The sequence below is a fragment of the Emericellopsis cladophorae genome (genome assembly GCF_022114955.1).
Source record: "Emericellopsis cladophorae strain MUM 19.33 chromosome Unknown NODE_82_length_77520_cov_115_195279, whole genome shotgun sequence".
NCBI classification, from domain to species: domain Eukaryota; kingdom Fungi; phylum Ascomycota; class Sordariomycetes; order Hypocreales; family Bionectriaceae; genus Emericellopsis; species Emericellopsis cladophorae.
The window spans coordinates 58145-77520 of NW_026251007.1; the positions used below are offsets into that span (position 1 = coordinate 58145).

The 19376-nt window shown below is 55.0% G+C and overlaps 6 protein-coding genes across 6 annotated transcripts; 1 reads left to right on the forward strand and 5 right to left on the reverse strand.

Moving 5' to 3' along the window:
• Positions 1-1876: 1876 nt before the first annotated feature.
• Positions 1877-2784, forward strand: J7T54_001530 (uncharacterized protein; the record flags this gene model as incomplete). Its single annotated transcript, XM_051510114.1, has 3 exons — positions 1877-1961; positions 2049-2621; positions 2675-2784. The coding sequence occupies 3 exons, from the start codon at positions 1877-1879 to the stop codon at positions 2782-2784; spliced, it is 768 nt and encodes a 255-aa protein (XP_051358966.1).
• Positions 2785-3311: 527 nt separating this feature from the next.
• J7T54_001531 (uncharacterized protein) lies at positions 3312-4034 on the reverse strand (the record flags this gene model as incomplete). Its single annotated transcript, XM_051510115.1, has 5 exons — positions 3312-3354; positions 3402-3685; positions 3734-3816; positions 3876-3906; positions 3987-4034. 5 exons carry the CDS (start codon positions 4032-4034, stop codon positions 3312-3314), a joined length of 489 nt encoding a protein of 162 aa, XP_051358967.1.
• Positions 4035-9977: 5943 nt separating this feature from the next.
• J7T54_001533 (uncharacterized protein) lies at positions 9978-11206 on the reverse strand (the record flags this gene model as incomplete). Its single annotated transcript, XM_051510116.1, has 2 exons — positions 9978-10916; positions 10982-11206. The coding sequence occupies 2 exons, from the start codon at positions 11204-11206 to the stop codon at positions 9978-9980; spliced, it is 1164 nt and encodes a 387-aa protein (XP_051358968.1).
• A 671-nt stretch (positions 11207-11877) lies between these two features.
• J7T54_001534 (uncharacterized protein) lies at positions 11878-13920 on the reverse strand (the record flags this gene model as incomplete). The annotated part of the gene is made up of 4 exons (XM_051510117.1): positions 11878-12659; positions 12712-13255; positions 13309-13520; positions 13893-13920. The coding sequence occupies 4 exons, from the start codon at positions 13918-13920 to the stop codon at positions 11878-11880; spliced, it is 1566 nt and encodes a 521-aa protein (XP_051358969.1).
• A 2780-nt stretch (positions 13921-16700) lies between these two features.
• J7T54_001535 (Oxidoreductase) lies at positions 16701-17598 on the reverse strand (the record flags this gene model as incomplete). Its single annotated transcript, XM_051510118.1, has 3 exons — positions 16701-16864; positions 16932-17310; positions 17365-17598. The coding sequence occupies 3 exons, from the start codon at positions 17596-17598 to the stop codon at positions 16701-16703; spliced, it is 777 nt and encodes a 258-aa protein (XP_051358970.1).
• A 609-nt stretch (positions 17599-18207) lies between these two features.
• On the reverse strand, positions 18208-19215 carry J7T54_001536 (uncharacterized protein; the record flags this gene model as incomplete). Its single annotated transcript, XM_051510119.1, has 2 exons — positions 18208-18470; positions 18524-19215. Coding segments are annotated over 2 exons (955 nt in total), but the record flags the coding sequence as incomplete, so codon positions are not given.
• Positions 19216-19376: the final 161 nt, after the last annotated feature.

Sequence of the window (19376 nt, forward strand, 5' to 3'; positions counted from 1 at the left end):
ATGTGCGCTGATCAGTCAGCATATTTTTGACAGTCCAATACCGTATTTCTGTTTTTGTATGGTTACTAGTGGTTGCCACGAGTATTTGTATGCCGGATTGTAGCGTCACAAGCGAGCCTAGCACATCACACCTGGGGCCAAACATATAATGAAGTAGAGCACGAGCTCATAACAAGATCATGGGTTTTCGTAAGCCCCGTGCTGTAACAAAACATCTTGACTGCTATTTTCCCCACAAGCCGTGCTTCCCGTTGATCGAGCTGACATGGCTTGGCCGGACAATGCTCTTCTCAAAGTCAGCATGTGTCAGGGTCTAGATGCTCATTCATCATCGAACGAGTTTGGTGATCCGGAAAGTCGGAAGACAGGCACCGTCTGTCGCCAGGGAGGGCGCGGGGTAGCGGCGTTCCATCGAGGAAATGCGGATTTTCCGTGACCGCTGACGTACGGCAAACCTGATTATATCGTCCGTGCTGTCAGTTGTGGGACCTTAGCCCAGACATATATCGACCAAGCTAGACTAGGTACGGCTAGTCCAAGGGGAGTCTACTACGACTCTCACGAGCTGCACTGGCCACCTGAAAACGGGACAAAAATACTTAAATGGACCCCTATTGTGCAGAAGTGCACTATCAGAAAGTACAGCAATAGTGGACGCTGTGGCCTGAGCGTGGGCAAAAGTTAGGTCGCAGAGGGAATTGAACCCTCATCTCGAGAATCAGAATCTCACGTGCTAACCATTACACTATGCAACCTGTTCCACGAACGTTTCCTAAGAATTACAGGTTATATTCAGGTCATTGTTGAATAACACCTCACTTGACTTCCTGTATAATCAGAACAACACATCTTGCTTTACTATTGCGCCTGAATCATCCCACTACCATTTCGAAGACTTTTTTTCCCCATCTTTGAGGCCTCCCAAGACAATCTGCGGCTGGTCGCGTGGTCGGCCAATACTCGCAGTGCTAACAAAGGTTCTGCTTATTTTGTCCTCCGAGGTGCATCATAGCCCTGTCCCCAGGCTGTGCAAGCGCGGGGCAAGTGTTCTCCCCACCCAGGAAGTGGGTGGAATATTATCTACTACCAAGTTGACGACCCGAAGTTCCGAATTGAAACTGTGGAAAACGTCAAATTAGCTGCAATTATGGCTTCGGAGCAGGTCAAAGACTCAGCAGTGACCTCACGTGCCCCCCCAGCGTTAGCCTAAACACCAGTGATGGCATGGCTGGCTGGCCACCCGTTTCTCCTCATCCAACATCTCCGTTCATCCACCCTTGCCGAGCGCAGCCCGCAATGGAACTTTGGGCCTATGAAATGCATATATGCACCTCGTCTTGTTGGCCTCTGCTGTTGTCCTGCTTCCATGCAACTTCTTTACCCGCTTTCCCCTGCGCCTCTTGAACGTCGGTCATTCCAATGCGATAGATAGGTTGGCCGCAAGACGACCCGACAAACCGCACCCCTCCCTGACCTCGCTCGTCCGAGCTTGCTCGTCTCACCTGCAGAGAAGCGATATCCATATAATACACTGCCAAGACCTATCTTTGTCGTTTCTTGTCTTGTTTCTTGATTCATAGTGTCTCGCCATCCGAGGTGGCTCCGCTCGCCAAGTACAGGAACGCGCAACACCACCATTCCTCCCTCTTCCACCTCTTCACTTCTATCTTCCCTGCATCTGGGTGCCGGTATCCTTTCTCCTCTACTTGCTCGCCCATTGTCACTCTCCCATTGAGACTCCTCATTTTCGTGCCGCCCGGGAAAGTCGCCAAGCTGCTCACCTGTCGTCATCGGCTTGTACCTTATCTCCATCGCATACTACCCCACGCTGGGCTGGCCTCCTCTAACTTGACGTCCACGATCGCGAAGTCCCAAGATGGCTGCTGCTACCTTGATTGCACCGCGCTACAGCGCCGATGATTTTGAGACTAGCTCTATACGATCTGTAGCACCCTCCTACGGTACGTCCTTGGAAGCCTCTCATGCTTCAACCCATCTCAGATAGCATACCATCCGCGCATAACACAATTATTAACGCCGGACGTCAGTCTCCGAGGCACCCTCATACCACTCCAGCACCTCGTACCACCAACACGAGCCTGTGCCAGAGTACACACCTCGCGAACCTCGCACGTGCACCACCAACACGACCACCACCACTAGGAACAACAACAGCAGTAACACCACCAACAGCAGTAACAACACCAACAGCCGCACGACTTCCTCGTCATCTCCGCCGAACCAGCCCACGCCATACGGTCTGCCACCTGTCGCCAGCACCCCTCAAGTTGGTCTACCCAGCATTCACAGCTTTCGCATCCCAAAATGGTCGACCCACAACGCTACATCATCGCGCCAGCTTCACTCTGTCGTCGAACGTCGCGTGAATGCCAGCCTAGAAGCGTCTAGCGCGGCAGCGGCAGCGGCAGCCTCTGCGCATCGAAGGACATTGTCAGCCGCGCACGGCTCGTCGTCCCCTAGACCGGTCTCGAGACCCTTGGAGGACCCGTACTTGGTTGGAGAGGAAGCGGCCTCGAGGGCGAAGCAGGAGAGGCTTGCTCGAGAGAGGGCCGGGGACGATGTCCTCGTTCGTGAGGACCAGCATTGGGACTGGCTCCTGGGTATGTTTCCTCGTCCAACGACCTGGGCCCCGCATACACTAACAGCTTCGCAGCACAGATGAAGACCTGGGATGAGCGTGAGCGGAGCTGGGCTCGGTTCCGCCGCGAGATGGAGAGCGGCCATCGTCCAAAGTTGCTTCACCGCATCGGGGGTCGCATCTGAACTGGCCGGATTAGTGGGGTGACCGTCAGGCATCACCTTTCCTTTGTCTCGCATTTGGACGCATCATGCATATTAGTTACTCGCGCGTCAGATTGGAGTTTGGAGGGCATTTGTTTGGGGATTCAAGTGTTGATACATAGCCTGCCTGACGAGCGCAGTTCGATACGGTCGTTCCATTCGCCCGTTGCTGCCCTTGTTTCGGACTTTGCTGTCGTATATAGCTAGCAAATTGCACAAAAGAATTGCTCAAAAGAATCGACCGTATACAAGCTACCGGATATCCTAGGTGATATGTCAAGCTTATGCCAGAAAAAAGAAAAATCAACTCCTGCTTTTCGCATTGAGCTTAACTGCCCAAAGCCTTTTCCACATCTTTGGCAGTCAGGCCTGGGGATAGATATACACGTTTTCGAACACCATGCACATGCACGTCTTGACACATGCCGCTTGCTTCTGCTGATAGTTCAGTGTGCGACTCCTCTGCCTCTGTATGTATGTCCGGTCGATGTGAGGGTGCCACCGGGAATTTAGCCCTTGCTCTTGGTGTTGAGGATGAGAGCAACGATGAGACTGTCTCCAATTAGCAGAGACCTTCAAAGCGCCAGGACTTCACGAACCCATAAAGACCCAAGACTTCGCCGAAAATCAGGATGAGCACCATGCCGACAAAGATACGCGATTGCTCCATGTACGCGCGCACACCACCATCACCAACGATGCCGATGCAGTATCCCGCTGCGAGGCCGGTCAGTCCAACAGAGAGACCACACGCCAGGTGCATGAACCCGGTGAAGAGGCTGTAGCTTTGCGCCGATGGGGGCTGGAGGTCCTCGGCGATGAGGACGGAGATGACAAGCGAGTAGACAGCGAGGATACCCGACATGATGACGGGGATCAGGCACTGTTGTTGTCAGCTTCGGAGGACGGATCGTTACGAGGCTCGCCTCACCTTCATGATCAGGTCCGGCCTGAAGGTTCCAACACCAGCAATTCCAATCCCTGATTTGGCCGTGCCGTATGCCGCCCCGATACCTGTCGCATCGTCAGCGTATGTGTTTTCGACGAGGCTTTACTTTCTCCGGGAGACAAACATCCGAAGATCATGGCAGAGGCGATACCAGCCTGTCGAGGTTAGCAAGATGCGATTTGAGGCTCAGGTCTTGCCACGGCATGACGGCATGCGTTTCGCGCGCCCAACGTACCATCCCAATGAAGGGCGCGAATTTGGGCGCCAACTCGGACTCGTCCATTTTGATTGATATCTGCGGGGTCGGCTCGGGTGATGACTGCGTGAGGTGATAGGGTTTGTCGTCGTCGAAGTTGCGAGAGCTGACTGACGTTGGGGGATTGGACACGGGCAGCTTGGAGCTGGAGGGATGATGCACCTGCGTACGCCCCGTCCACTTTGAGTGCAGTGCTGCCATTATTAGTAAACTCCAACATTGGCACCATTTGTACCGCCCACGTGACCTTTAAACTGAGATCCGGCTGAATCCCCGTTGGCCAGGCATGTACAGATATCCTCACTTTACGTATACTGCACACACTTGATCAGGCCTCCTAGTTCTACATAAATCGCGACCAGACAATGTTGCCACCTGTGCCTCATGGGTCTAACCATCCTTATGATCGCAAGGTCCAGCGGCGGCTCTGCCATCCAGTCGTTTGCAAGACGCTTGGCGAGAGCAAGCGGCAAATTCAAAGCGGCAAGCTGCGTAGTGTAATACTAGTAACCAAGTCTATACCTTATCTTGAAAAGTAGACAAGACCCAGACCATTTACTCCTGTCACGTTTCGAAAGGGAATCGTCGTCTTTGCATGCATGGTGAGGGTGCGGGCGTTGTCCTCTGCCTGAGTGAACTTGCCTCACCAACAAATGCGGTGTTTCCTGCCGCGGATTCATGAGGCAGGCACAAGCAAAATCCCCATTGCGCTTCGCTACCTCAGAGGCCTGCACAAGGACGACGTAAATTCCCTACTACCCTACCCTACCTACGATAATGCCTATGTGAGCTTTTGTTCAAACAGCCCACCGTCTCTTTGACGAGATCCTCAATCTCAGAAGTACTCGCGCTTCCTCTGCATCATTATCTTCTCTTCCCTACCAAGGCGGCCGATTGCCGACGCTGTGAAGTTGTGCGTTCGTTCCCCTTGCTCAGGCAGGCGGCCAGTCACCCCCCGGCGTCCGACAGCTTGGCTTGGCTGCGCTGCGGCCCTACTGCTCCAGACCAGACCCATCCGCCCGTTGCCCATCTCTGGGACCTCCATTCAACCTCGAATCCACCCTTTGATTCTCCTCCTGTCCCCGGTCCATTGTTGGCTACAGCCATAACTCGCAATCCCCATCACCCGCCCTCGAATCTCCCGTACGTTTCGAGACGCACCATACGACAACTGGTCTGTCAACGACTACCACGCAGGCCCGTTGGGCCACCTCATCAAGCAGTCCTTCTCCCACGACACCGTGCTGCTACGAGAAGTACGCACTTCATTCCTGTCGAACCGCAGATCTCGACCTGCCTCTACAGTCGAAATCGCCGTACCGCGCTTTCCCGGGCTGGGGTTTTCCCCTATCTCGCGACGCCTCTACGACCTTTATATCTATAGAGACTGCACTGGGACAATCGAGTCAGGTAGACCCGACCGGTGGAGACCTGTGCGTCGAGATCAATGTCAAGGGGGTCTCCCTGGGCGCTTGATATCGACGGTGCGAACACTTTAGCTTCCGTGGCTTCGCAGCAGAAAACCCTTCCCTCCAGCGACAATGGCCGACTATAACAATCATTATGATCCCCGAGCACCTCCCCAGCGGCCTCGGGGTGGCTACCCAGACCAGGGAGGCCACCAACGAGATGCTGCATTCAACAATATCTTCGGGGCGGCACCCTCGGGCAGGTCGCAGACAATGACATCTTCGTCCATGGCATCATTGCCGGACCAAGGCCGCACGCATACCATGTCGTCCATGAGTTCGGGCATGCAGCGACCGCCGCCTCAGCAGCGTTCATATCCGGGCTATTACGGCGACCATGATCAACCTTCTCAACGAACACGCACAATGGACTCGAGCAATGCCCCCGGCGGCTATTATCAGCAAGGTCAAAGGGCAGCGTCTGGTGGACATCCGCCCCCAGCTGCTGCTCAAGGGCAATACCCAGGCCACTACCAGCAGCCTACCAGGCGTCCATATCCCGCCGGTCAAGGTCCTGCCCCAACCCGCGGAGATCCGCGAATGGATCCGCGCATGGACCCTCGAGGGCCGCCAGCTGGAGCAATGGGCGCAAGACATGCGCCGCAGCAGGGACCTCCACGACCGTATCCAGGTGGCCAGCAGCCTCCTGCTGCTCATAATGATCCTTACAGATCGCAATCAATGGTGAACTCGGCACGTCCGCAGATATACAATCCTCCACCATCTTCTTATCAGGCACCTCCAGCGAATGCGTTTCGACAAGCACAATATTCGCAACAGCAGCCCTCCAGAACCACCGCGCAAGGCAGGATCGTTCCCGAGCGCCATGACGATCGATCCATGTCTATGACTGGCTCATACAACCCTCAGGATCGCCACGATGCACACCAGACCATGAGCGGGCGAGTAATCCCCAATCGAAGGGCCCCCAGCGAGGCATCTACACCCAACGGATACGCCCATCTCAACGGCCAATATCCTCCAGCACCAGGATCACAGACGAGAACGGCAAGTATGGCATCTTCTACGACAGCAGGCGGTGACCATGCCCGATCAATGTCGATGGCATCGACGATCGCACCAACGATCACTCATTCCGAGTCTGATGCCACTTCCATTGTTGCCTCACGGCCCTCTAGAAGCAAGTCTATCGAGAGTGAACGACCGATGACGGCGACCAAGATCCGCCCGCCTCTCGTCTACCCTGCCATGCTCTCGAAAGTTGGCGAGTGTTTTCGGCGCAAGATCATCACTGGCGACCGAACCAAGAACGAACTCACGTACAAAAACGCATTCAGCGGAAGCGAGGCCGTCGATGTCTTGTCCTATATAATTCGAACGACCGATCGCAACCTTGCACTCCTCCTGGGTCGAGCCTTGGATGCCCAGAAGTTCTTCCACGACGTTACATACGAACATAGGTTGCGCGACTCGCAGGCCGAGATGTACCAATTCCGGGAAAATCTGATGGAGGAACTGCCCGAAGACAAGCCGGCCGTCAATGGTGTCTTTGTGCTGCTGTCCGAGTGTTACTCGCCGACTTGTACGCGAGATCAGCTGTGCTACTCCATCGCCTGCCCACGACGCCTGGAACAAGTCTCGAGGCTCAACCTGAAGGTCACGACTGGCCTGCGCAAGCCTGATTCCGCCAATGTCGCTGATGATGAAGCCGACCAGACAGACGAGCAAAAACTCTGGATGAACTCGGTACCGCAAGAGATCAAGGACAAGACTTCAGAAAAGGAACAAAAGAGACAAGAGGTCATTTCCGAGATCTGCTACACTGAGAGGGACTTTGTGAAAGATCTGGAGTACCTTCGCGATTTTTGGATATTGCCTCTTCGTTCCAAGGCCTCCCCCATCCCGGCTCAGCGGCGCGAAAAAGTCGTCAAGTCCATCTTCAGCAACATCATCGACCACCCGAGTATTCACACTGTCAGTTCCCGCTTTGCGAGCAGCCTCACCTCGAGACAGCAGAAAGAGCATGTGGTGTATAATATTGGTGACATCTTCCTCGAGTACGTTCCTCTGTTTGAGCCTTTCATTTGGTATGGCTCGAAACAGCTCGAAGCCAAGTTCGAATTCGAGAATGAGAAATCGACCAACCCATACTTTTCGAAATTCGTCGACGAAATTGAAAGGAGAAAAGAATCTCGCAAGCTCGAGCTAAACGGATACCTGACCAAGCCTACGACGCGTTTGGCCCGTTACCCGCTGCTCCTGGAGAATGTGTTGAAGTTCACCGAGGATGGCAACCCTGACAAAGAGGATCTTCCCAAAGTCCTCACGATCATTCGCGACCTCTTGAGCAGAGTCAACGCCGAGTCTGGAAAGGCCGAGAATCGTTACAACCTGCGGAAGCTTCACGAACAGCTTCGCTTCCGGCCTAATGAAAGGGTCGATCTCCGACTCACCGAAGAGGGTCGTGAGCTAGTTGTCAAGAGCAACTTCAGAAAGACGCCCACTGATGTCGCCGAGATTACAGCGTATCTTTTCGATCACGCTGTCCTGCTGGTACGGACTAAGCAGACCGGTAAGAGCGAGGAAGTCAAGGCATATCGCCGCCCTATTCCTCTTGAGCTGCTCGCAATTCGTGAGATGGACGAGGTGATTCCCCAACAAGGCATGAAACGCTCGTCTTCAAGCCTTTTGCCTGCATTGCGAACCAACAATGCGGACAACAAGAGGGAAGCAGGGTGGCCTATCACCTTCCGTCATTTGGGCAAAGCCGGCTATGAGTTGACAGTATATGCCGCAAATCAACAAGCCCGCAAGAAGTGGTTGGAGCACATTGACAGCTCGCAACAGCGCTTGCGCGGACGCGCTGATTTCTTCAACACCACTGTCATTTCGAGCAACTTTTTTGTTGGTACCAACCACGTCAACTGTGTTGCACCTTATGGTACGTTTCGTTTTGTAAATTACTCGGTGACATTGCTGACATACTGCAGACGGCGGTCGTAAACTGCTTTTCGGCACTGACAACGGCATCTACCTGGCTGATCGCAAGAACAAGGACCAAATACCAAGACGCGTCCTTGAGACGACCTCAGTCACCCAAATCGACATCCTCGAAGAGTACCAGTTGTTGCTCGTCCTGTCCAACAAGACACTACTATCCTACTCTACGTCTGCTCTGAATCCCGACGAACCTGCCTTGTCGAAGAGGCCTAAGAAGATTCAGAACCATTGTAGTTTCTTTAAGACGGGTATCTGCCTTGGTCGCCACTTGGTGTGCTGCGTCAAGTCCTCTGCACTTTCGACTACTATCAAGGTGTTTGAGCCCAACGACGCCATGACCAAGGCCAAGAAACAGAAGGGCCTAGGCAAATTCATGAGCAGCGGTCAGGATGAATTGAGACCCTTCAAAGAGTTCTACATCCCTACCGAGTCAACATCGGTGCATTTCCTCAAGTCGAAGCTTTGCGTGGCCTGCGCGAGAGGCTTTGAGGTTGTGTCGCTCGAGACGCTTGAGACGCAGTCACTGCTTGACCAGGCTGACACATCGCTCGACTTTGTCGCCCGCAAAGAAGGTGTTCGACCGATCCACATTGAGCGACTCAATGGCGAATTTTTGCTCAACTACTCCGAGTTCTCGTTCTTTGTCAACCGCAATGGCTGGCGCGCGCGACCTGAGTGGCGTATCGACTGGGAGGGTACACCGCAGAACTTCGCCCTCAGTTATCCCTGGATTCTGGCTTTCGAACCCAACTTTATCGAGCTACGCAACATTGAAAACGGTGCTATCCACATTGTGCCCCACAAGAACATTCGTATGCTGCACAGTAGCACGCATGAGGTGAGTTTCCGCCCTTTTCTCTTGCATTAATCTCCCTTGCTAACGTCTTCAGATCCTCTTCGCATACGAGGACGAGCGCGGAGAGGATGTCGTCGAAGCCATTGACTTTTGGAAGAGTACGCAAGCGCGCGCAGACGTATATGGCTCCCCGCCCTCCTCGCCAGCCGGTATCCCGGGCTCAGCAGCGCGATAGGACCAGCCCAGCCCGGCGTAGGAAGAGTGCTTATCGGCGAGAAAGAAGCACGAGCTCACGGCGTCCCTGGACGGCGTGCGATGGCACCTCGGTTCGAAACGCATCACGCACCGCGGACCATCCAAGGCTGCCCGCAGGGCCACGAGTGAACCGCGTCTGTATGCGGCAAAGGAGGAGGCGCCGCCGCGCCTAGCGATGGTTGGCCCAATGCGACAGAGAGCCAATATCGCCTGGTCTGCCGGAACAGTCCGAGGGTCCGGGCCTTTTTGCGCTTGTTCACGATAGAACGGAGCCGTAAGGCTAGATAGACGCTTGTTTAATGATCACGAGAGCGTGCGTATGGTAGAGGCGATGGAATAGGGCATTGTACTTGTTAGGTAGATTAGCGTTGACAGACGGTTGAAGGGCACTTCTAATTTGATGGCATACTGCGGCATGCATAGTGAATACGGAAGAGATCTGATGGATGAAGCTCCTGCGCTGTCACTGAATGGTGCTCGATCTACTCTTTATACTCGTGGACCTCCGAAGCCCGCAGCTAACCTGAGATCGCCATATATCTTTTCTTCGCGCTTCCCAAAGGCGTTCACCAGGTGTCCCTCCTTGAGGTCGACAGCGCCCCATCTCTGCTCCCTGTGATTCCGATCCTTGCCATCCCTGCCCTTCTCCCACACGCCCATGTCGTCGAGCAGCACCTCCACGATCGTCACGGTGCTGCCAGTCGGTCCCCGCTCCACATCAGCCACCGTCCTCGGAACATTTGTGCACAAGACGTGTAGATCGAGCATCTGCGCAAACACCAGGCCAAACGTCGGCTTATTCCGCCTCGCCAGCAGGGTGCTGTACCCGGGTATCGTGGGCGGGTTGAAGACGCTCCGCTGGGTCTGGTCGACCTGTGCCGGCTGTGTGTGGTGCGCGCCTCGCTCCACCTCCGGGGAGGAGGTCGAGTTGAGGAGGAAGATGAGCGGCGACGACGGCAGCGTGCGCGCGAGGTAGCGCAGATGGGACGATAGGAGTTGCCAGGTGGTGTGAGCGGCGGAGGAGGAGCGATGCATGAACAGAGAAGTAAGCAGGACGCCGGTGTGCGTGATGATGATCATGTCCGGGCTTCTGTCGGGGCTGGGAGCGCCTTCGTCACCATCATCGTTGTCGTCGTCTTGGCTGTCGTCTATCTCTGGCGTGGGAACCGCCGGCGGTGGTACCGGCCTGTCCAGCTCCGCGAGGGCCTCCCAGGCTCCGTCCATGTCAAATACACCAGCTAGCTGAATCTTGTCCATGTAGCCCCTGATGGCCTCTTTTCGCGCGTTCGCATCTGTCATCGTACCCAAGGCTGCAGTGAGGGCGTCACGTAGTGCCAGGAGGACCTCTGCGCGTGGTCGCGGCGTGATGATGAGCGCATTGTGGAGTGCGCCATCATGAAGACCTCTGGCGAGAGTTTGAAGCGCGAGCTGTTGTGTTGAACCGTGGTCAGTGTCGTGCCAAACAAGATGGACGATGCAACGGGAGGGCCTACTTTCACGGCAAAAGACTCAACTTCGGAGCTCACACCAACCACCGCACCGCGCTCGAAGCCGCCTAGAAGGACTTGATCGTCTATCTCGGAGCATCCGACGCACAGGCGACCGGCGTCAATATTGACATCGCGCCGTTTGATCTCATTAGATGCGATTATGTTGGCCGGTATGGGTTCCAAGGCGAATGCGGTCCTGCTAGTTGCTTGGGGCGATGATGCGTCCATCTATCGACCTTGAAAAATGAGGTGCAACATTGGGTGAATGTGAATGTAGAACAGTCGCTGCAATCTCCACGCACAGGCGTTTTTCTCTGTCGCGCTTTTTCGACTCAATACTGGCTTGAAGGTGGTCATGAAGTATTTGGATCTTTCCAGCAGAATATGACTAAGGACCATCCGCGGTAGGCCTGCACTGCGCTGCACTGGAGTACCTGGAACGCCTCATGATGACAGTCTTCATAACTCATGACGATTTACTATAGGTACAATAGAATAGGTGCGTTTGAAGTGGCACTGTACGACACGGCCATGACGTGCAAGCCTCGACATGAGCCCATGGGTTAAGAAAAAAGAAATCATCGTCGCGACAGCTCAGCTGCCCTCGACGTGTCCTCGTCCATTTCCACAAGAGGGCCCAAACAATAGTCTCGCTGGTTTTCCACTCCCGAGATCCATCCATCGCTCTGGCTGGCCTTCTAGGAGAGCGAACTTGAGCTGCGAAGCGACTCGTCGCTACGCAGATCCGGGTTCAACCTTGCTTCAGACCCAGAAGCGCTGCAGCTCTTTACGTGCCCTTTCTTACCCCCAAGCTCTACTTCCGGCAGCTTAACGGCATCCCCAATCTCCCCCAATAGCGGCCGTCCATGTGAGATTGCGTTCCGGGACATGTTCTTCAACTAAATGGCAGTGCCTGGATTGACAGGGGGGCTGGCCGGACCGCTGTCCGCGTTGCTGTTGCGCGGTCTGCGACCGCCCTTCAAGCTTTTCATCCTCCCTAGAAAGCCACTGGGCTTGCTGTTCTCTTCCAAGGCAACAACGCCGTCGGCCGTCGCCCTGCGTTCCAGAGCAGCACTAGATCCCCGCCGAGGCGGGCTGGTCGGCGACATTGCGCCTTCGCGGGAGCGCACAGTAAAGCTCTCTTCGCCTTTGCCATACTCTGCAAAGAACGGATTGGCCTCCACAGCTCCAGCGCTGGTGACCTCCTCGGCGCCGTCAGGGTTGGTTGCGCGACCCGGCGGGTACTCTCGGGGGGCTTTGTTTTTGTGTCGAATGCGTTGGGCGAGCGACTTCTTGCGCTGCAGCCCCATCTCTGCCTGGTCGCGGGCCTGCTCCTCGCGTGTTCGGGTAATGGCGGTCCTGGCTGCCGGTGTGCCCTCCAAGAACGTCGAGGTGCCCAGCCCTTCGCTCTGGTCTCCGTGAACAATCTCACCCCTCGCTATGGGGTCGAACAGTTGCGCTGTCCCTTGTCGGCTCTTAGCCGGCTTGTACGAGTAGTCTGTGAATGCTTCCTCTCCGTGTTGGCCCAAGAAAGACGAGTGGTCGGGCTGTCTGTTCACTGGCCCAGAACCACCGAGGGCGTTATTGAGGGAGCCCTCCGGAAAGGCTTGCATCGGCGCCCGACGACCCTTACGGTTACGGTGTGCGTTGAGAGCGTCGAAAGGCCCGTCGTGGTGAAATACTGCAGCCAAGTTAGCTCGTCATGCCAAGGTCTGACGAGAAAATTCACGCACGTCCTGTCCCGTAAATGCCGGTGGCGTCAAGCTGATCAATGATATCCACGCGTCTATTGGGACGTCCAGATCGGCTGCGCTGGTTTGGGTCGCGTTGCTCACGAGGCTCACGAGGCTCGCGAGTTTCGCGGGGTTCACGACGTTCACGGCGCTCTCCTCCTTCAGCGGCATCGCGAGGCTCACGCGGGGGGCGACCTCCAGCTTCTGCGCGCTTCTGGCGTTCGCGTTCGCGGCGACGGGCTATCATGCGTTTCTCGTCCTCAGTGAGGGGCATGGTGTCAAAGTCGGCAACTGATGACTCGGAGTTTCGACGTGGTCTTCGTTGCTGAGGAGGCGGTCTCCTGTGAGGCGAAGCGGAAGGTCCTTGTCGCACGCCAGGCGGTGGGGCCCTCCGGGCTCTCGCAGCCTCCTCTTGGGAATCTATTGGTCGATGACGGCGGCTGCCCTCCGGCCCTTCGTTTGCACCGTCAGTGCCCGTCGGCAATGCTGGGGCTGGCCGCATGGGGGGTTTGAGGTTCCTTTCGTCTTCGAGTGTCAATGAGTTCTAGGATAGCATCAGCTGGCTGGGCTGGGCACGGGGCCTTTGTAGAAACACACGAAAATCTCCTCGGCCGAAAGGGACTTGGTTCCTTCCGAGTTGTTCGACATGGCGCCGGGCGATCTCACCGGTGGCGGAGGGTTGTCGATGAAAGGGTTGCGCGAGAGGGGTCGCGCTGGAGGGTCGTCAAACGGTGACGCCGTGCGATTGCGAAAGGGATTGTTGGAAGAGAGCTCGAGATTGAGGTTCAGTCCTTCGGATTGCTGCGAGTCTGGATGAGGATTGAGTTAGCCAGCTGCTGAATAGTTCGGGCAGGCCAAATTCAATGTTGGGGAAGCCAGGGACACACAAAGAGGTAGGGTACGTGGCGATGAAACGAGCATGACAAGACCAAGGAAGCAGGGTGGACCACAGATAAGGGCAGAATGTTTCGCCCATCACTCCTTGACACAGAGGGATTCATGTTTGGCTCTGCATTTTCCCCCATGCCAGTCGTCACTGTGCGCCTTGGCGGTCAAGGGATTGCGAAGCAAGCAGCGCTAGACAGGAGCAAACAGGCCGTGCGTGTGTCGGGAAGATTGGCGCAGAGTCGTCGCAATTGTGGACGGGCTCGCGCATCGGACGTAAAGGGGTGGTCACATACCTCGCTGAAACCAGCCAGAGTCGGCCATTTCGCTCGGCTGGCGACGCTGCGCACGTTGCGGGCGGCTACTGTTTGCGATTGCTGTCGTGTTGAGAAGGTTGCCCAAGGTTCGAGGACCAGTTTGAGGTTGAAGTGCCGATGCAGGCTGGTGGGCGGACGGTCGAATTAAAATCCACAGGGGGCTCAGGACTGATGAGGGTCGGGCCAGGGGCAACAGGCCACAGTACCTAATTAGCGTCGCGCCGGCGGACAAGTCAGTAATGACCTGTCGATCAGGTAATTAGTATCTTCGGTCGCCTCGAACCGCGACGAAGCATTGATTTGAAAGGTTCAAAATGGTGAGCTGCTGAGTAGGCGTGATGTGAAAGCGTACGTAGTATATCTCGCCAATGTTTCGGCAATGGTAATTGCTGCTAGGGAGACGAGAGGTCGAATGCTGCTGTGGCCGACAAGGGTCTGAGGCGGGCTACTGTATCCGTGGTTCTGCTCCAGCTTCGGGCGCCGACAGTCTCTGACAGTCTGGCTAGTTCCGTTCGCGCTGGACGAGGGGCACAGGTGACTTGTTGCTGGGTTTTGCGGTCTTCAAGCGTGGTTGATTGTTGTGGGGAGGGAGACCAGGGATCTTGATAGGCCCAGCTGGCTGCGATTGTCAATGTGAGGGCTTGTTGAGATTTGATGGCCGGTGACAATGGGCTCGCAAGGACAGTTGTCCGGTTCTCAGCCTCGTCGCCTCGTAGGGGCGATGAAGGAGGCAGCAGGGTCGTGGGTGAAGGACGAGGGAAGACGGACAGACCGGCGAGGAGAGGTGTGGGTAGGTGTTCCCGGTGAGGAGTACGATAGCGTGCAACTCAACGACAAACGTAACTTGGCATCAATCGGAGATTCCGTGTGTTGCAAAGTGGTACGACGCGGTGCGATGCGATAGTGACAGAACCGGATGCTTTAAGAGCGAAGTGATTGACTGAGTGACCGAGGCTGCCGGCAAGTGTGACTCGGAGGGCTGAGAATGGGAGTGGCAGCAGACGACCAGAAGGAGTTCCAGAGTCGACGGTCAACAGATGACGGACGGAGATGGATGTATGTTCGTGGTGAACCATACTTGGAGCGGAAGGAAAGATGAACGGGTTCGGATTAATTAATCAGTTCCTTCCCTAACTTAGCTGGGGTAGTTCCATGTAGCTGGCTGGGCAAGAAGAACTGATTCCTTTGATTGACCTTGCTCAACGCAGTTAGTCTGTTCTGTCCTCCTTTCTTCCTTCCTCAAGGTTCATATGAGTGCCTCCAGTCCCCTTCAACCATGCCGTCTCTGGTTTCCGCGCGCAAGGTGATTAGACTGGCACTGGCTCGCGGTTATGGTCTAGACCACAAGTGCATACTACTAGTAGTTTGATTGATTAGGATGTCGGGGCGTGGCTGGGAAACTTCTTCTCTGGCCTGGATTAGGAGGTATGGACGCCTGGCGATCCCGTGCCAATGAGAAAACTTTGCTTTATTTGGTAGGCAGGTAGTTGTCCCTTCAACTCAATATGAACCATGGATTATCTTTTCTTCTTCCGTTTCTTTTGTTGGCTTATTGGTGAGATGTCAAAAGGAAGCACATTGGTGTACCAATCATATATCAATAAAGGCCACCCGCTATGATGACCCCTCTCAGCGAGTCAGCAGGGCCGCTACCCGCCGCGTTTGCTGTCCAGTCGTCAACGTCAACCGCAACCGCTACCACACTCTGGCATGGACTGGAGAGCCTTGTCTGAGAAATTAGACTATCAGAGACCCAAATTGTGGTGTGCTCACATGCACGCGTCTCGATTGCAGGTGGATGATTCCAAACCCTCTTTCTTGTGTTACGGGCACTTTGCCCGGTGCTCCAGTCACCGGTTAGTGGGAACTCGTATTGCCCAAGGCCAAGCAAGCCAAGCGAAGCAGACTAATATTAATGTCCAGCGCGGGTATGCAGCGCAGAGTACCAGCATACGATTCATCCATCAATACCTGCAGTCTACTGTTGCTCCCTCAGCAAGATACCTACGATTATTCCCTATCGAGATCAAGTTTCATCATCGCTTCGAACCCGCGAGCAACGGCAAGGTGTCGCGCGGCATGCTTTTTCCCCGAGGACCGACAGCAACAAGTCTCCGCATGATCTGGCGCGGCGTCCCTGCAGCCAGCCGCTCCTGAAGACTGATTGATTAGCGTCATACAGATCTGATCTTGCCGGATCGCCCCAGGTTGAATAATGACTTGCTGCGTATTGATTGCTTGCCTTAACAGCTTCCAAACCTCCAGCCAAGTCCATCCCTCAAAAGCGTGAGCCGATGAGCCGATTAGCCGTCCGCAGAGTGCTCGCGCTGCAATCATTTTGAGGGGCCTTCACCTTGTTGAACAGCCCGGCTTCCGACAACGTGCAGTAGGGATGATAGGGGTATCCATCGACCCCACATGGGAACCGGAGCCTGATTACGCGAACAGACCAGCACTCGCTTCACCGCCTCTCGCGTGCAGTCTTTAGCTCAACGGTTCAGCAGAGAGAAGTCCCGGGTAAGTAAAAGATGGGAAACGATATTCCCACGCAGAGTCCGGGAGATATCAGATGTTAGACCTAGTATCCGTACTCCGTATCCGTAATTCATTCAAAGTCGGGACATAGTATGGGGTTCTGGGAATCTGGGCCCCTCCCTCACCCCCTTTTCTCGAGGACCCTGAATGAGGTCACGTATCCACCCGTCCGTCATTAAAGCGCCCACAACGCGCAAGGACCCGGGTCACTCGCGTTGACAAGTCCGCAGTGAGGGCCTCGGTCAACAAAACCTACCACGGCAACCTCAATGGTTTGGGGAGATCAGAGCCCAGAACCGCTTCAGCGGTGCCAATATCCCCAGCACCCCCCGGTGCCCAAAACTCTCCTGTTTTGGACATGTCGAGCTCCTCGACCCACTGGCCCAGACGCTGAGCCGCTTCATCGGGTGAGATAGCTGGTGTGGCTTTGTTAGCAACAGCTCAAACGTCCCTTTGGACCCAGTAGCTTAATGAACAACATACCGCCTCCAGCATCCCAGTACTTGTCGAATCCGACATTCCTGGTCATGTCTGTCCTCATGAACCCCGGGTGCACCAGGCTCACCACGATGCCCTGTTCCTTGAGATCCAGGCTGAGCAGCTTCCCAGCCATGTTCAGCGCCGCCTTGCTAGCGTGATGACCATAGTTGCCGCCGCCCTCGCTCTCGTGGCGTAGAGCGATGCTGCCGGCCTCGGACGAGACCAAGAGCACCTTGGACCCTGAAGCGAGTAGGCCAGCTTTGACGAGTCTCTGGACGATGAAGACGGGGGCGATGGCGCAGGTTGTGTACATGAGCTGTTGTTCGTCCCAATCAGGCCCATCTTTGAAATCCTCCGTTGCGAAATAACCAGCAGCGATGATCTTGGAGATGTACGGTCAGCATGGATACGGTGGCTGGAGCGGGCGTTGACGAACCGCGACGTCCAGTGCCTTTCCGCCATTCGGTAGTTGTTTGACGATGGTGTCGCCCACATCTCGCTTGGTCAAGTCGACGCCTGTGAGACGTTTGGCATTGTCCGGGTAGTCCTGAGGGTGACCAGAGCTTGATCTTGCCGTAGCGTACACAGTCGTGCTTGACGACGAGGTGTAGTGCTTTACCAGACTTGCGCCCAGGCCGCGCGTTGCCCCTACCACGAGAATACGAGACATTCTGCCGCCTGATTGATCTACCTAGGATATAGTACAAAGAAGAAGAGAATGGGCTGGAGGAGGTTTAGCTGTGAGATTTCAAGGTACCTCGCAGGTATGATAGATGTCGTGATGTTATGAATACTGATGTAATCTCAAAGAGGGGTTCGACCTTGACCTGTTCGACGACGTCAGCCAACTACTTACCCTACTATCCAAACCAGAGCCACATGATATTGCCAGGAGCATTTCGGAGATGAGGCTCAAATCGCCACTGCATTAGCATCACATCAATAACTCATACCTGCGCATCACCCGTTTTCATGGCCACAAGTCACAACATCCAGTCCAAGGCGTTCCGACATCACAGTCACGAAGCGCATGCGTTTGCCTAAGGACTTTCGTTTACGTCCCGAGTACAGATCTATGGATTTGATGTTGCCGAAAGACAAGATCGTTCTATAAGGTCGGGACAGCCATGTAGGCAGGGCGTCAAGGCCCAACTGATCCGCGTTTCTGCAACGGAGACTGCACGTTGAACTTGAACGTAATCTACCACGTATGAAGCATTTCTCATGTTGAAATGATATTGCGACTTGCTCTCCTCAAAATTTTGTCGGAGAAACACCTTTACAGCTTATAGCCCTTGACAGCCCGCTGGAAGAGCTGCCCAGGGTCGTACCTGTGGCTGACGTCCTTGAGGAACTGCAGGTTCTCGACACCGTAGCTACTCATCGGGTCTTGGAACGAGGCAGCGTAGTTGGCGAACTCAAAGGGGTGTGCCTTGCCCACAGATTGGGTGTACTCCTGGATCCTGTGGAACCACAGCTCAGCTGCATCCCGGACGTCGCTATCGTATTCGGAGTCCTCCCAAAGAGGCATCAAGAAGAGGACTGGATTTGAGTATTAGCACCAGGAAATCCAGAGGGAAGACATGTAAACTCACCAAGAAGGTCCTTATCAACGTCGTCGAGGCCCATGACGTTACCGCCAGCAGCCTTACTGGCTTCGAGGAAGTGGCGGGGCAGGGGCTCAAACTGAAAGTCCCAGACGAGGTTCGGAACGTGAGATAAAGTCTTTCGAACTTCCATGGTGATGTCAAAGGCAGCCTTGATGACATCAAGGTCATTCTCAAAGGTCACGTCCGCCATCAGAACCTGGGTGACGGGAGGGATGGAGCTCGGATAGTCCGCGATCGATGTCTGATATACCTGATTGAGAATCTTTGGCTCCATGTCAAAGAACGTCTGGAGGGTAGCGTGGTCATCCTCGGCATCCGTGTCGATCAACCAGAGAAGTATCTGGCCTTCGCCCTCGGCAGGAAGGTAGTACTCGACCGTCAGGCCAGCATTGGCAGCGAATCCAGTCGAGTCGTTGGTAAAACGCTGGAACTCGGCCAGAACATTGTCACTGCTGCTCTCGGGGACAATGACGAGTCCGCCGTATACTTGCTGGCTGTGCGCAAAGGCAGCAAGGTCTATCTGGGTGACGACGCCAAAGTTGTTACTGCCGCCCTTGAGAGCCTTGAAGAGGTCCGGGTTGGTTTCCTTGTTGGCATTAACGATCTCGCCCGACGCCAGGACAACCTCAAAGTTGATGACCGTATCAGAGACAAAGCCATGCTCCCCCGAGAACCACCTAGGTTTTGTCAGCCTTTGTTCGCTAGCACAAGTATTGAGCTGCGCGCGGGGGGGGGGGGGGGGGGGGGGGGGGGTTTTATTGGGTTAGATGCCTGGACCCCCCCCCCTAAGGAAAACCCAAAAAAACCCGCCAGAAAACCAACATAAAAGTTTTGGTTT